General features: G+C 36.2%; 2 protein-coding genes across 5 annotated transcripts; both read right to left on the reverse strand.

Annotated features, from left to right (window-relative positions):
* Positions 1-509: 509 nt before the first annotated feature.
* Positions 510-5,618, reverse strand: THIC (thiaminC). 4 transcript variants are annotated; one of them, XR_001929433.2, is made up of 7 exons: positions 5,460-5,618; positions 3,883-4,195; positions 3,669-3,796; positions 2,568-3,394; positions 1,468-2,144; positions 843-950; positions 510-686 (listed from the first exon to the last, which is right to left on the reverse strand). XR_001929433.2 is itself a non-coding variant. In XM_018127298.2 (6 exons), the coding sequence occupies exons 2-6, from the start codon at positions 4,191-4,193 to the stop codon at positions 941-943; spliced, it is 1,953 nt and encodes a 650-aa protein (XP_017982787.1). In that variant the 5' UTR covers positions 4,194-4,195; positions 5,460-5,618; the 3' UTR covers positions 734-940. The 4 variants fall into 4 exon arrangements, 2 of the variants coding, with proteins under 2 accessions (XP_017982787.1, XP_007016166.1); XR_001929434.2 differs by having other exon boundaries at positions 1,462-2,144; XM_018127298.2 differs by lacking the exon at positions 510-686 and having other exon boundaries at positions 734-950.
* Positions 5,619-7,399: 1,781 nt separating this feature from the next.
* Positions 7,400-14,503, reverse strand: LOC18590534 (ATP-dependent zinc metalloprotease FTSH 7, chloroplastic-like). The gene is made up of 13 exons (XM_007016107.3): positions 13,334-14,503; positions 12,536-12,601; positions 12,317-12,451; positions 12,114-12,179; positions 11,543-11,728; positions 11,366-11,452; positions 11,165-11,278; positions 10,923-11,047; positions 10,682-10,790; positions 10,049-10,174; positions 8,926-9,249; positions 8,707-8,830; positions 7,400-8,075 (listed from the first exon to the last, which is right to left on the reverse strand). Exons 1-13 carry the CDS (start codon positions 14,213-14,215, stop codon positions 7,948-7,950), a joined length of 2,472 nt encoding a protein of 823 aa, XP_007016169.3. The 5' UTR covers positions 14,216-14,503; the 3' UTR covers positions 7,400-7,947.
* Between the last annotated feature and the right edge of the window lie 118 nt (positions 14,504-14,621).

Raw genomic sequence — 14,621 nt, forward strand, 5'->3', positions numbered from 1 at the left:
TATATTAAATAAATTCTTATTATTTTATTTAATTAAATCGAACCAGACAAACTTAAATGAGGTTCTTTTTGTTATTGGCAGTTAGACACCTCTTTAACTTTCGTATAATCATATAAAATTGCTATTACCATTCATCTCAATCCATTATACTCGCTGGCATTGAATCGACATGAGGTGTGGACTGCGAATGATTATCCAAAAATGAAAAAATAAAATTAAAATTATTTCAAAAGTAAAAGCAAAAAAAAAAAAAAAGGTTTTTCTATTTTTAAAGATTCTTCTTTTACTCTTTCATATATGTTATAAACTCATTTTCCCTCTTTTTCCCTTACCCCCTCTTTCTGCTTGCTAGATCCCTCTTCTAGCCGAAAACTGGAATCAAACTATGTTTATCTACTTTATGAACTCTTTGGTTAAACCATAAAAGACTGCCAATTTCGGTTCTATCCAACACTTGGGAGTGAGATGTTGCCTTTATCTGCCCTTCATGGATCAGCTTAGCCCAAATCTTTGATGGGATAAGGGAGAGCTCCTTTCCTGTTTAACCAAGAGACAAAAAGGAAAAAGAAAATGCACACTCCCTACGCAGGCATTACCCTGTTCAGGTTCAAAGGGACTTTCTCAGCCTCATCTGCCACGGCATCCTGGCCAAAATGCCAAAGAGCTAAAAGCAGATACAGGCACCCCTGGTGCGTTTTTATGTCAATACAACATCAAGAACATAAACTCAATGTGCATAGAAGTTGTAGCCCAAACATTTTATTATCGAGACTAAACGATAGAGAAGGCAGAACAGATATAGATGTCTTAAGAGCTACTCAACAAACTAAACTGGTACTCACCTAATGCATGATAGTAAAAGACTGCATATATAACTGTTATTAGTGAGCTAATGATGCATCATCAGGGCTCCAAGGATTTCTGAAGCAATTCCCCTCATTCATGTGACCCTGCAAGGAAATCTCTATGAGATGTACCACACAAGGGAAGAAGAAAAACAAAGATTTGGAAATAAAGGCAGAGAAAGATGATAAATGCATGTACAAAAAGATAACATGCTTTGAGTTTAAGTAAGAACAATTATGCTTAACCATGGAATATCTAGTGCATGTGAACTAAGCGCACTTCTGATAGACTGGTCTGAGTTCTTATAATAATCATAGTACAAATAGCACACATCCTTTCATTTGCATTAAGTGAAACTCTTAAAATCCATTGGGAGTGGACGCTGATAATTATAGGATAAAGTAAACCTGCAGGGGATTAATCATCTGACATTGACCCGGACAGTCTGTTGTCCATTAGATACATTATGCGCTTGAATTTTTCTTAAAAAATGAATATTCAAAAGGATTTAAGTTATTTTACCATGAAATAATTTGATTGGACTATAACCTATTCAGTGCTGCATTCAATACCTTCAAGAACTTCAATAAGAATGAACTGCTCCAGTATACTGACCTTCACCTTTCAGAGGAGGAGATGTAACTGGCTGGCAAGTAAATTTCTCCACCAACTTCACCATGTTGTTCCCCGCTAACAGTTTTCTTAGCAGCCAGGAATTCAGCACTCATAGCATCCATCCCACGTTGCACAGCTTCCTCAGGGCTCCCATAACCATGCTCCTCAGCATATTTTCGGACATCCTCTGTTATCTTCATTGAGCAAAACTTTGGTCCACACATAGAGCAAAAATGAGCCACTTTGGCACCTTCAGATGGCAGGGTTTCATCATGGAAGGACATGGCAGTCATGGGGTCCAGTGACAAAGCAAACTGGTCCATCCACCGGAACTCAAATCTTGCCTTGCTTAATGCATCATCCCAGGCCTGAGCATGTGGATGACCTTTGGCTAAGTCAGCAGCATGAGCAGCTATCTTATATGCTATTACTCCAGCCTTCACATCATCTCTATTTGGCAAACCAAGGTGCTCCTTTGGAGTTACATAACAGAGAAGTGCTGTGCCAAGAGCCCCAATGTTGGCTGCACCAATTGCAGAAGTAATATGGTCATATCCAGGAGCTATATCAGTTGTCAAAGGACCAAGGGTATAGAAAGGTGCTTCATTACACCACTCCAGCTGCTTTTGCATATTTTCAGGAATCTTGTGCATGGGGATGTGTCCAGGTCCTTCATTCATTACCTAAAAACACAAAATTGAAAACTTCATAGCGCAAGCTACAAACCTAATTTAGAAGAAAACATTTAGATGAGGAATTTTTTTGCAGAAAATAAAGAACAATTATTGTAGTTATAAATGCTTACTGATGGAAAAATAGGATAACCTAGGGTATAGCTTATTTGAGAATACAACATTGTAAATGCTGGAATGAGATTGCTAATAACATTAAATATTGCACCAAACATTTTCATTTAACACAGAGTGATTCATAATCCAACCTGATACTTTATTAAGCTGATATGAACATTGTAAATGTTAAATGGGATGTTATAAGATAACCAAAACCATGCAGAGCCAGTAATATGCTTCAAATTGAGTAAAACTTTTGAACATCGTTATAAGCAGAAGGCAAAAGGCCCTTATGTAAGTTCCAACTTGAAATACCTGTACATCCTTTTCCCAAGCCCTACGGGTCAGTTCCCCTTGAGTTAAAAGCTCAGCAAACTGAGCAGTGTCATTGGCATCATATATAGATCCAGGTCTTAGTCCATCCCCAATTGAAAGCGCCACGTCATATTGGTTGCAGATATCGAGTATATCATCCCAGTGCTCATAAGCAAAGTTCTCCTTGTGGTAAGCCAAGCACCATTTTGCATGAATAGATCCTCCACGAGAAACGATTCCTGTCATACGCTTTGCAGTTAAGGGAATGTATCGCAGCAGTACCCCAGCATGGATCGTGAAGTAATCTACACCCTGCTCAGCTTGCTCAATCAGGGTGTCCCTGAAGACTTCCCAACTAAGATTTTCAGCAATGCCATTCACTTTTTCAAGTGCTTGATAGATAGGCACAGTCCCAACAGGCACAGCAGAATTACGTAGGATCCACTCACGGGTTTCATGAATGTGGCGTCCGGTTGAGAGATCCATGACAGTGTCAGCACCCCACATTGTTGCCCATTGAACCTTGTAAACTTCCTCCTCAATAGAACTTGCAACAGCTGAATTTCCAATATTTGCATTTACTTTGACCAAAAAGTTTCGGCCAACTATCATTGGTTCTAGCTCTGAGTGCTTCTTGTTGGAAGGAATAATTGCCCTCCCTCGGGCCACCTCTGACCTTACAAATTCTGGGTCAAGCTTTTCACGAGTAGCACAAAATAACATTTCCTCAGTAATGATTCCCTGCTTAGCATAGTACATCTGAGTGTATCTTGGTGCACCCAGCTTCTCACGTCTGTCAACCCATTCCTTGCGCAGTTTAGGGAGTCCTGTTTAAAGATGTCATGCACAAGACTGAGCAATTAACTTGACCATAAATATGAAAACATAACCATATCAGTAAATCAAAAATATGAAAAGGATTAGAATGATGGAGTAACTAGAAGAGAATCAGACTGGAGTAAAGACCCAAACTAACAATTTAGATTTATCAAAAATAGAAGAGTGGGGAGTTAGTGTAAGCAGAACAAAATGAAAAAGAAGATAACATTAAAGCCTTCAAACAACAGCAAGAAAGTAAAACATAAAATTTGAGCTCCCTACCAATGCGTGGATTGATGTTTTGAGGACCACTAGTGTCATATGTGTCAAAGTTTGGGTCATCTCCAGTCAAATGGATCCTTCGAAAGGGAACCTTGAGTGCATGGCCAGATTGTTCATGAATAACTTCCCTGAAAGATAGATCGTGCATTAAAAAATCACTGCCAGAAAAAGGGAAAGAAAATGGAACCAACAAGCTAGATATAACCAAATTAACCTGCATTCTTTTGAGCTCTTTGGGAAACATTCCTCAAAGGAAGGAAGCGGCATAAAATCAGGGGAAGCAGGATCGATGGTATGCTTCCTCTGCTTGCTTCTCTCCGAATTGGTTGTTGTAGGATCAAAAGTTAATGTGGCTCTAGGACCTGAATTCATGGTAGGATTGAATATTTCCTTCTTACAAGCACTTGAAATACGCCCAACCACATCAAAGCCAGGTAAAAAGGTTGTACTTGGAAACCTTGTAGGAGCAGAATAGTTGCCATTCTTGCATACAACTGATGTGAAACTAGCATGCACCGATACCATATCTGGATTGAGTGCAGCATGTGGTAAGTTATTGATAAATGATGACAACCATCAAACAATTAACTACATAAGCAACATCCGAACACAATTAATCAACCAATGCAGAGAGAGAAGGTTGATTTCGTTACAAACAAAAAAAGCTCACTGTTTCTCTCTTGAGAACAAAATAATAGATTTGTGGATACAAAAATTTAACTAATAGCATAAAATATGTATCTTGAAATCAACAAAAGTCAAATTTTAATTAGAATTACCAGGAATGCTAACAGATCTTCACAGCATATCGGTTGGGTTTTATTTCTTGATTCTTAAGCCCATTTAGTGTCTTTTATTTTTAAGCTGAATACTAGTTTTAGAGTTTGCTTAAAGTTAGTATAAAAGGTTCTTTGGTTTTGTAGTCACCATCAAGATAGTGAGAAACACATGAAAATCCTAAGAGGGTGACTAAAGATGAAAAATTAGCCGTAAGCGGATTTTCGGGTGAGCTTGACCATTGTAATGTCAAATCTTCGATCGTAAATCTCTATTTTGCTGTGCTTGTGAAAGTAGGCAACTGGTTCTTGAACCCACGTATACTGTTGGTGTTATCTCTTTACCATTTCTTTTCTTATTTTGAATTTGGTAATCATTTGTTTCTTTGGTTTTGATCAGTCTAGTTTCTAAGTTAATTAATTGGATCGTATTCTGTTGTACTATGAAATCACATCAATATCAAACTTCACAAAGTATTCATTTGGGAAAACAAAACACTTCTACTCAAGTTCCTAATATCCTAAAAGGACACCAAAATGGACCTGAAATGTGATTCGAGAACCACAAATTTCTATGCATTTTGGTAAACATCATCAATTTTCATTTATAAAATGTTTACCAGAGCTTTAAGAATAACATATGCTTCTTGCTTTGTATTCTACTCCTCATGTTATATAATCTTTCATATTCATCAGCATAAAAAGAAGAACGAAATTTAAATCTTTTCAGAACTAAAGTAACAAGATCATTTTCCACAAATCAAAATTAATAAGCACATAAAATCTCCATGTAGATTTCTTATTTACATTTCCGTAGATGATTTAGATTTAATAATTCTAATCTCCCGAATTATTTCAGATATATTTAACTGACTAGAAATGCAAAAATTACAGTAAAATTTAGGGAAATAAATCTTCCTTACTGATCTAGTATATTTAAAACTTTCTTTTCAAAAGAACCAAACAAAAGAAAGAAAGTTAAGCACCCGGTGAAGAGAAAAGAGAGAGGAAGAACCTGGAAAATAAGAAAAAGGATTGGCCTTATCTTCTAAGAATTCTCTGTAGTAGAGAAAGCTCCTCAGTGAGTTCGTTCAGCGGCTTCTACCATATATAGGGCGGAAAGTTCTCTCCAAAAGGCAACCGAAAGCGCATGTTTACGTGGACCTCTCAGATATTTTGCACTATTTTTTTTTTTAAAAAAGCATTTTGCACTATTGTTTTTGCGACAAAGCACGAGATTGCTCGACATGCCCACGAAGGAACCCGTGATGCATCCTGTGAAAATTTATCAACGGCTGATATCTCGTGCTCGTTGTTTTTCAGTTGATATGTAGTGCCTATTGACTTGTTTTATTTTTAGTTTATTTATTAGTTAAAAGTAAAAGTTACGCTAAATTTTTGTGAAAAGCTCAACTTAAAAAAAATTTCAATTAAAAACTTTTATTTTCTAAAAAACATGTCAGTTTATTAAAAAAATTATTTTTTAAAAAAAATATTTATTTTAAAAATACTTTCTCTCTCTCCATCGATCTTCCTCTCTTCTCTTTCTTTACGTAAATCATCATCTTAAGTTTTTTTTTTTTATTTTTACAAAAATTAAAAAAATATATTCAAAATTTAAAACTGTATTCAGATATTAGTTTTTTTTATTTTATTTTTTATAATTTTTTTAAATTTTAAAAACTCTTTTTATTAATTGATATTTTTTAATTTATTATTTGATATGATAATTATATGATATTTATTTATTTTAATTTTTTATGATATATATAATATTTGATGATTAAAATTGAAATAATTAATTAAATAGGTTAATGGTTATTGAGATAAATTAGATGAAAATTAAGATAATATTTGTTGATTATAATTATTAAGATAATATTGTTCACAAAAGTAAACTTTGGTAGTCAAGACATCAATAGCCAAACATGATTTTTCTAAATTATTACTCTCACTTTATACTTCGTTTCTTTTTTTTAATTCTTTTCTATTGTTAGGGTTAAAGGTTTTAATAGTTGACTTCTTACTTTTTTTTATCTCTTTTTTTATGATTTATTATTAATTATAAACTTTATGTTATATAAATTTTTTTTATATTTTCAAAATTTTATTTTAAATAGATAAAAAATAAAATTAATTTTTTTTATTTTGAACAAAAAAATTAGTGATTAATAAAAAGTTATTTATTTAATACCTTTTATGGTATTTTTAATTAAAATTAAAATTTATATAAATTATTTTATCAAACAATTTATTTACTAAACAGAGCTTGTAAAAAAAATTTACTAAATATTTTTAATTTAATTTTAACAATTATTATTTTTTATAAAAATTTTATAATAATTTTTAAATTAAAAAAAAATCAAGCCAAACATGCTCTTAGTATTATATGTTAACTTTTGGAGCCTACCCAGTTAGATCGTTTTTTTTTTCTAATTTTTTCTTTCCCAATTTTGATATTTGAATTATTAAAAATAAATATTATTTTAATTTCGAAATTTGGTTAAGGACTGATTAAAGGATAGGGAATTTGAGGAAGATATAGGGACAACAGATGATTGAGCTGTGGTCCATCCTATTGAGAGAACGGCCGACAGGTCAAGTGAACCTCTTCTTGTTTGTTTCCCGAGAAAGTGGGCGCAAGGAAGCGTCGTAATCTGAAAGAAACAGTGATATTTCGGTTTCCTTCTAAAATATCAAACCTCAACTCATCAACCACCCTTCCTTCTTCTTTTGACAGCTAATGTCTGAATTACATGTTACCCTTCCCTGTCTTTGTAAGAACTTCAACTTCTTTCTTTTTCTCAAAACCCAAGAAAACAAAATCAGGAAATAACGGCAGCAACTGTGCAGAAATGCATTCCTAAATAAAATCAGAATAAATCAGTTAAAAAGTTTAAGAACACTTGGATGTAGGAATTGTGCATTCAGTCTCATGTCAATGCTCCAAAAGGATGCTTTCAAGTTCCATGTCGGGAAACTATTATAAACAGCATGTACTGTCTATAGCAAAATATGTACAATGTTCATCTGAAGAAGACCTTTTCTGAGCCCAGCATATTTATGTGCAATAATGTTATATTTCACAGAATAATTACGTGTATAACTCAACTACTGTTACACTTGCCCACAGGCTAGAACTGTTTCGATGGAAATAATAGCCAATGTACAACAGAACAGCCGTTGGAGACTAACCCGCACTTATCAACATAACGTCGAGGATGGCAAGACAAGCTTGAAGCTCTTCAAGGAAATATATCTTCAGCTTTACCACTTCTTTTTCTACATTTTCCTCTGGTATGTGTAGTGAGATATAACAATGAAAAGACTTGGTAGGGTTAATGATAAAATAAAGCCAAAATTCACCTTGCTGAAATATACAAAAATGTGCAAGGGAGATGATGCCAGTCACCAGGACATGCTCATTGACAAGGTCATGGCATGAAGAAAGCTTTAGTTGACTACATGTTTTGCTCGTGGTTGACAGCAGTGAGCAAAAGCACTTATCCAGAGCCTGCTTGCACCGGCAGAAGAGGCTCTTGCTTGCCTCCAACGAAGATTGTTAGTTCCTTTGGTGCAACAACCAATTTCAACCAATCTTGTAACTCTTCACCTTCTACTTTCTCATTTTCTGAATAAAAGCAAGTGTTAGACCACAATATGAAGTAAAGGGATACTTTATTCTCTTTTCCCTTCTTAAAGATACAGTATATCTACTTCACAACTAGATTCAAACTGTCTAAAAGGTGCATGTTATCTACACTAGGATACAAGAGCCTGTAGGTGCTAAGATAAATTAACTAAAACAATAGAATAGCATTAAAGATCTAACAAGTACAGCAGAATAGTTTGTCGAGGAACATTGTGGAGATAGCAATACTTATTTATCATACAGCAAAAACAAGTTTGCTTTGAAACCTGTACTTGAAACCAACTACATATTGCTCACAAAATTGTGAGTAGGGATACAAGATAGAAAGAAAAACATAAAGTTAAAAGTTTTCTCTATATTATTCCCTAAACAGAAAACAGGAAAAGGGTGTCAGGAAAATACTAATACAACTTAATGGTGGAGGCCTTTACATATAATACAATTTTGGCAATCAACTACCTGTTCCATCCCTTATAATTCCATTAGATTTTAGGTTCAGAAAAATCTGTCAGTGCCCATAACAAAACAAGAACGCATATGACGCAAAAATGAAAATAGAATAGGATGTTGGGAATTTTATCATATGAAACAGGTAGCAACAGCAGATTACCTTCGAGGTGGGCACCAAGCCCCTCCAAAACAGTTGGATTAGCACGTACAACAGAAAGGGCTACTTCCAAGGCAGACTGTAATAATGCTTTCACCTCTCTTTGAACAAGATCAACAAGATGTCCCTAAATGTTCCACTCTGGATCAGTCTTCATTACAGATAGTGTAGGAATTGAAAACAAAAAGGATAAACTACATTTATTAAAAAGTAAAAAGGGACCTGATCTCGTCCCCAAGGAACTGCCCCCCCGGATTCATCCATGCCTCCACCAGAAAGTATAGCTAAGGACAGAGGGCCAATAGTCTGATTAAGACCATATTCAGCTACTGCCTTGTATGCCATGTCTGTTGCCCGCCGAATATCATCAAGCGCACCGGTAGAAACACGACCTGAATAAACAACTTCCTCTGCAGCACGTCCACCAAGAAGAGTAACCAAACGGCCACGTAACTCATCAATGAAGAGTAAATATCTATCCTCATTTGTGGGAGGAGAATACGTAAAGCCCAGTGCTCCTCCTGATCTTGGCAATATGCTCAGTTTCTGTCAACACGGTTGAGATAGTTTAGCACCATATTATCCATTTCATGTGAACATAAGCAGTTGGGATGATTTAAGTCCATTGTAGGACAATAGTGTCTCCATAGCACACCCCAACATTCATAATTGAAATTTACAATTCAGAATTCCCTGTATAGACCAAGGCCAAGGCCAAGTGGACCTTCATGTGTACTGGAAAAAAATTGCATAAAATGTGAAGAAACCTAATACTCCAATTTTCTATTTTAATATTTCGAATCATTGCTTAAGAAATTTTGAAGTCACTATACTACTGTTCCTGAAGTTGGTATTATGTACAAACATTACAATTTCCCATGCCCCCAAAAAACAGATCTTTTAACATATTACCAGTTTCTAAAAGGAAAGTCAAATCAGGCACCATATGCTAGTGACTCCATTTTTGCATCCATAAATGGAGGTCAAAGTTGATCCATCCTAGAGAACAAAATGCATAGCCTTTTACTGAGGGCTTGCCTTACCCTTTTTAAGTCAATAGAGACACTAACAATTTGGAAGGGCAATAACTAAATTAAGTCAATCATCTTCTAAATAAAGACCCAATAGAAATGATTGCCCTGTGACCATCTCTGTCACACCACATGAACAGTGCATGCAATCTCCTAAACCAAATTCTACACAACCACGGGTTAAGATTCCAAATTCAAATGTCATACTTTTCTTTTATCATTTCAAATTTTATACTGACATAACAAGAACGTATGAATAAACAAATAAAGAAATACACTGAGTTACATTCAGTCAAAATATTGCCATAATATACCTCAACACGTGGCTGTCCAGGAAGAAGGTTTGCAACAGCCGTACCTACCACTGCATGACCAGCTTCATGCCTTGCAACTACAGCCCTCTCACTTCCCTTTAACTTGGCCGTTTTCTTCTCTATGCCCTATGAAATACAATTCTTTTTGTCAATCAACTTGCAATTCAACATCTACTGATAACTCTTTAGCATAATTACACATTTTGTGACACAGATGTGTATGCAGGAATTATGTAAACAACTGCACATTGGTCAAAAGTCTATACAGTATTCCCTGTATCCCTATTAATATACTCATCAGAAAGTGCAAAAAGTAGTACAAATGCATTGCATGATAATACATTTTGTCCTCGATTTTTATTGTATTTTGTATTTTGAGGTATGTATATGTATGGTATACAGTCAAATCAATAATTAAAGCCTAGAACTGGATGAGAAGATTGCCTAACATCATTGGATAAAGGAAGTAATAATTAAAACTCAACTTTCAAGGCAAGGAAAAATGAGATATAAATTCTTAAAAAACACGAGGGAAGGAAATAGTCAAATTTAATATGCGTGAATTAACAACAGGAGGAAAACTAATAAGAAAAACACAAACAAAAATGCACTCAGAGAGAGAGAGATAGTTACAGCTATTGCTCGCTCTACTGCCTGAATGAAATCAATTCTCTCTACAACAATTTTGTTGTTTCTTCCTGCGAGCAAAGCAGCTTCATTTACCAGATTTGCAAGGTCAGCCCTGCAAAATATAAAAAATCATACAGTTACCACATCAAGAACAAATAAAAGTTTAAGAAGTGGAGAGGGAGGCTAAACGAGGAGGATAGGGAAGCAGTGGCATTTAAATGTGACAAAGTAAAAGAGAAAATACCCAGTAAAACCAGTTGTCATAGCAGCAATGTCACCAAGATCAACATCCTCTCCAAGGGGAAGTTCCTTCTTAGAAACATGTACTTTCAAAATTGCTTCTCTTCCAATCCTGTCAGGGGTCTCTACCTGGAAATCATATGAGATATAATATCCTTGAGATAACTGTTAAGCAAGAGGGAACTGCTCTATATAGCAGATTCAAACATTCAGAGAGTCAATTGAAATACAATACATCATACAAACCATGACAACACGATCAAATCTCCCAGGTCGACGAAGGGCAGGATCCAAGACATCAGAACGATTTGTAGCTCCAAGAACAATCACAGCGGAATTGCTGTCAAATCCATCCATCTCCTGTAATGTAGTTCCAAAATATTAGCTTCAGAAGGGAATGGCCAAGATGTCAAAGCAGAAGAAAAATTATGATGCAGGGAGACTTACAGTGAGCAATTGGTTCAAAGTTTGCTCCCGTTCATCATTGCTAACAATGCGAAATTTACCATCACGACTTTTTGCCACGGCATCTATCTGTGCATGAGGAAAGATGTCAGAAAATTCTACTAGAAATCAAAAAGCTGAACAGATTGTTCCAACAAAATAATAAGAACATAGACTGACCTCATCAATAAAAATTATTGATGGTGCCTCCTTCTTTGCTCGTGCAAAGAGATCTCTAACTCGAGAGGCACCCATGCCAACATACAGCTCTACAAACTCACTGGCAGAACAACTTATAAATGGAACTTCTGCTTCACCAGCCACAGCTTTCGCTAGAAGAGTCTTACCTGTCCCAGGAAGACCCACCTGTAACACAATTAAACCAAAGTACCAATTATATTTCTAATTTTACATAAGAGGGTAAGAATGCAAGGAAATCATCGTCTACTAATGGCAAATAAGCATTGAATGGAAAGATTCAACATGTCGAACTTCCATCCATGAACTTATTGAACTTATCATAACAAGAATGGCAAGTAGAAAGCTTTGAAGGACCGAAAATTTTTGGTGGAGAAGATATCCCAAGAGTAGGAGCCAGAATTAGCAAGCCTAACCCAACAATTGCCAACATCAATAAAGTTTTGCAAGTAGCCCATTACTTCCTAGACTGAATGCTTCTTCAACATCAGGAAGTACACCAATTTTTATTTTGAAATGCCAGAATGCTTAATTGTATCTAATATCAACTCACCAGGAGAACTCCTCGGGGAGGGCGAGCACCAAGTCGTATATACCTGTCCGGATTCCTAAGAAATTCCTGGGCAGAAATCATCAGCTTATAAAGACTATAGTATGATTCAAAGGAAGGATTTACTACAAAATATCAATTGTTAGTTGCATATGAAGTAGAGGATTTTTTTTTTTTTAATTAGAGTAGACGAGTTTTCTACATACCACAATTTCTTCTAGCTCTTCCTTGGCCTCATCAACACCGGCAACATCAGCAAAAGTGATTGTTTCACCTTGCTCAGACACTTTTGAACCCCCAGAACCACCAGACTTGCGATTCCTAATCTGACCAGCTGTGTGCTGCATAAATGCATGACTCAAATCAGAACCTATCCATGCAACACAGACATTAAGGTACTCAAAAACTTACAAGCAAATCCACACCTGAGAAAAGCTCACAGGGAATCGATGGAGAAGTCCCGCAAGGACAGCAACATAGAACAAAGCTATCTGCAAAAGAGAGCAAGTCAAAAATATAGAACTCCACACCTCAGATGTATAGGAACACATGATTCAGAAAGAACCATGTGAAGGTTGGTATCTCTATTACACGTTTAGAAGCTTTTGAAGGGCTGCCTATCATCTTCCCTCCAACAAACAATCTTTAGGATGCCAAACTGCAATTTTAACCAGTGCTACAACATGCTTAGCCCTTTCTAATCACCAACGTTTCTCATCATACTACCCTCCTTCACCGGTCACTGAGGACTAACCTCAGCAAACTGATACCTAGGCTACATTTGGTTTGAGGGGTCAAAGACAACACAATATATTTCTAGATATTCGATATCTACCAGTAAGACATCCAGATATTACTGATATATTATTTACAGCACGTAAGTGAAGACATTTTTGTCACAAAATTATAACCAATCTTAGTTACACCAACTACAAGCTTTATATTCCCTCCACCTCAAGAGGGAATAAGATTCCCAACTGTAGAGGGCACATTAGATCACTATTTGAGACTTTTAGTCAAAGACAAAGAAGGCAAGAGAATATACCCTCAGCTAAATACATACTCTTTGAGGAGGCAGCTTACAGCAAAAAACTACTTCACCAACATAACCAAGACAATTCAAATGGTTATCATTAACCATACTCAAAAAACTTCAAAAACAAGCAAATTAAACTACTTTGACCCAATTTACATAACAAAAAACAAGAAATACCACAACTTACCAATGCAGAGTTCAAGAATCCACCAGACCGCTTATCTGGAGACCCGAACTCCACATCATTTTCCAGCATTTTCTCATATGGAGTCTTGATATCACTCGGCCGTGTGGTTGTATACACAATTCTCTTGGTAGGCGCCACGCTCCTCAACAATGACTCCGACTCTTGTAACTTACTATAACTAATACCACCAATTTCACTCTCTTGAACACTCCCTTCGCTCTTCAATTTAAACATTATATGAACCCCATCCACCTCCACTTTCTGAACTTGATTACTATTAATCTTACTCAAAAACTCACTGTAAGGAACGCTGAGGAAAGTCGTTGGAGTCCTGGGCTCGGACCCGGGTAATGGAATCCCAGGTCGGAGCAACCGCATAACGAACATAACAATACCTAACTGTAAAAGTAAAACACCGACTTCTTGAGCTTGAATTATCGGTTGCCACTGCCATTTCTTTCCTTTGGACCACCAAAGCCCGCTTTTTCCGCTCTTTTCTCGTCTCTGATTGGTTGAACCGCCCGAATTTTGCGGATTCTTTTTCTGCTTCACTCCTTGGCCACCTTCGCTTTCATTATTCTCACTGGAACTCGCCTTCGAATCGCCGCTATCTGTACAATTAGCCAAAATTTTGCTGTCTTTGAACCTTAATTTACCTCCTCCGTAAAGATTGAACCGATCCTGGTTTCTCAAAACGGTGACGTTATGCAGAGGGATGTTGATTGAATTGGGGAGGAAACGGTTCGTGCTTTGCTGCAAAACTCTAAATCGATTGGTAGAGAAGTTTAATCCATGTAGATAAAGAAGATTGGAGTAAGAATTTGTGCTGAATTTATTGTGGATTGTTATCGTCGTCGGTCGTAGAAACTCAATCGATGACATTTGGGGAACCCTAGAAAATCAGGAAAAAGAAAAAAAAAACCTTTCAGAATCTAAACTGAAAATAGAAATTATTTTATATCTGAAAGATTTTGATTTTTTTTTTAGTCCCGTTTTTTGTGTGCAGTGTGCAGAATTTCATAGAGAGAGACAAGACGGAGAGCATTTGCGAAAGAGATAATTATGGGAGACTTCGAGCCGTTAGATTATAAGAAACGGTGGTCTCTTAACCGTCGAGTCCCCCATTTTGGGATTATCGGGAGCAAAGGAGTAAAGATTGGGTGCGTCGAGGATTACATAGAGTTTTTCTGATATTTACACGTGGAACGAGTGGGTTTGGAAGGTGAAGAAGATTGAGCCTTGACCACATGCCTGGGGCTGATTGGTGACCACACGCTTGGTCACATTA

Source organism: Theobroma cacao, chromosome 9, assembly GCF_053813885.1.
Source record: "Theobroma cacao isolate CCN51 chromosome 9, ASM5381388v1, whole genome shotgun sequence".
In the NCBI taxonomy this organism is placed as follows: domain Eukaryota; kingdom Viridiplantae; phylum Streptophyta; class Magnoliopsida; order Malvales; family Malvaceae; genus Theobroma; species Theobroma cacao.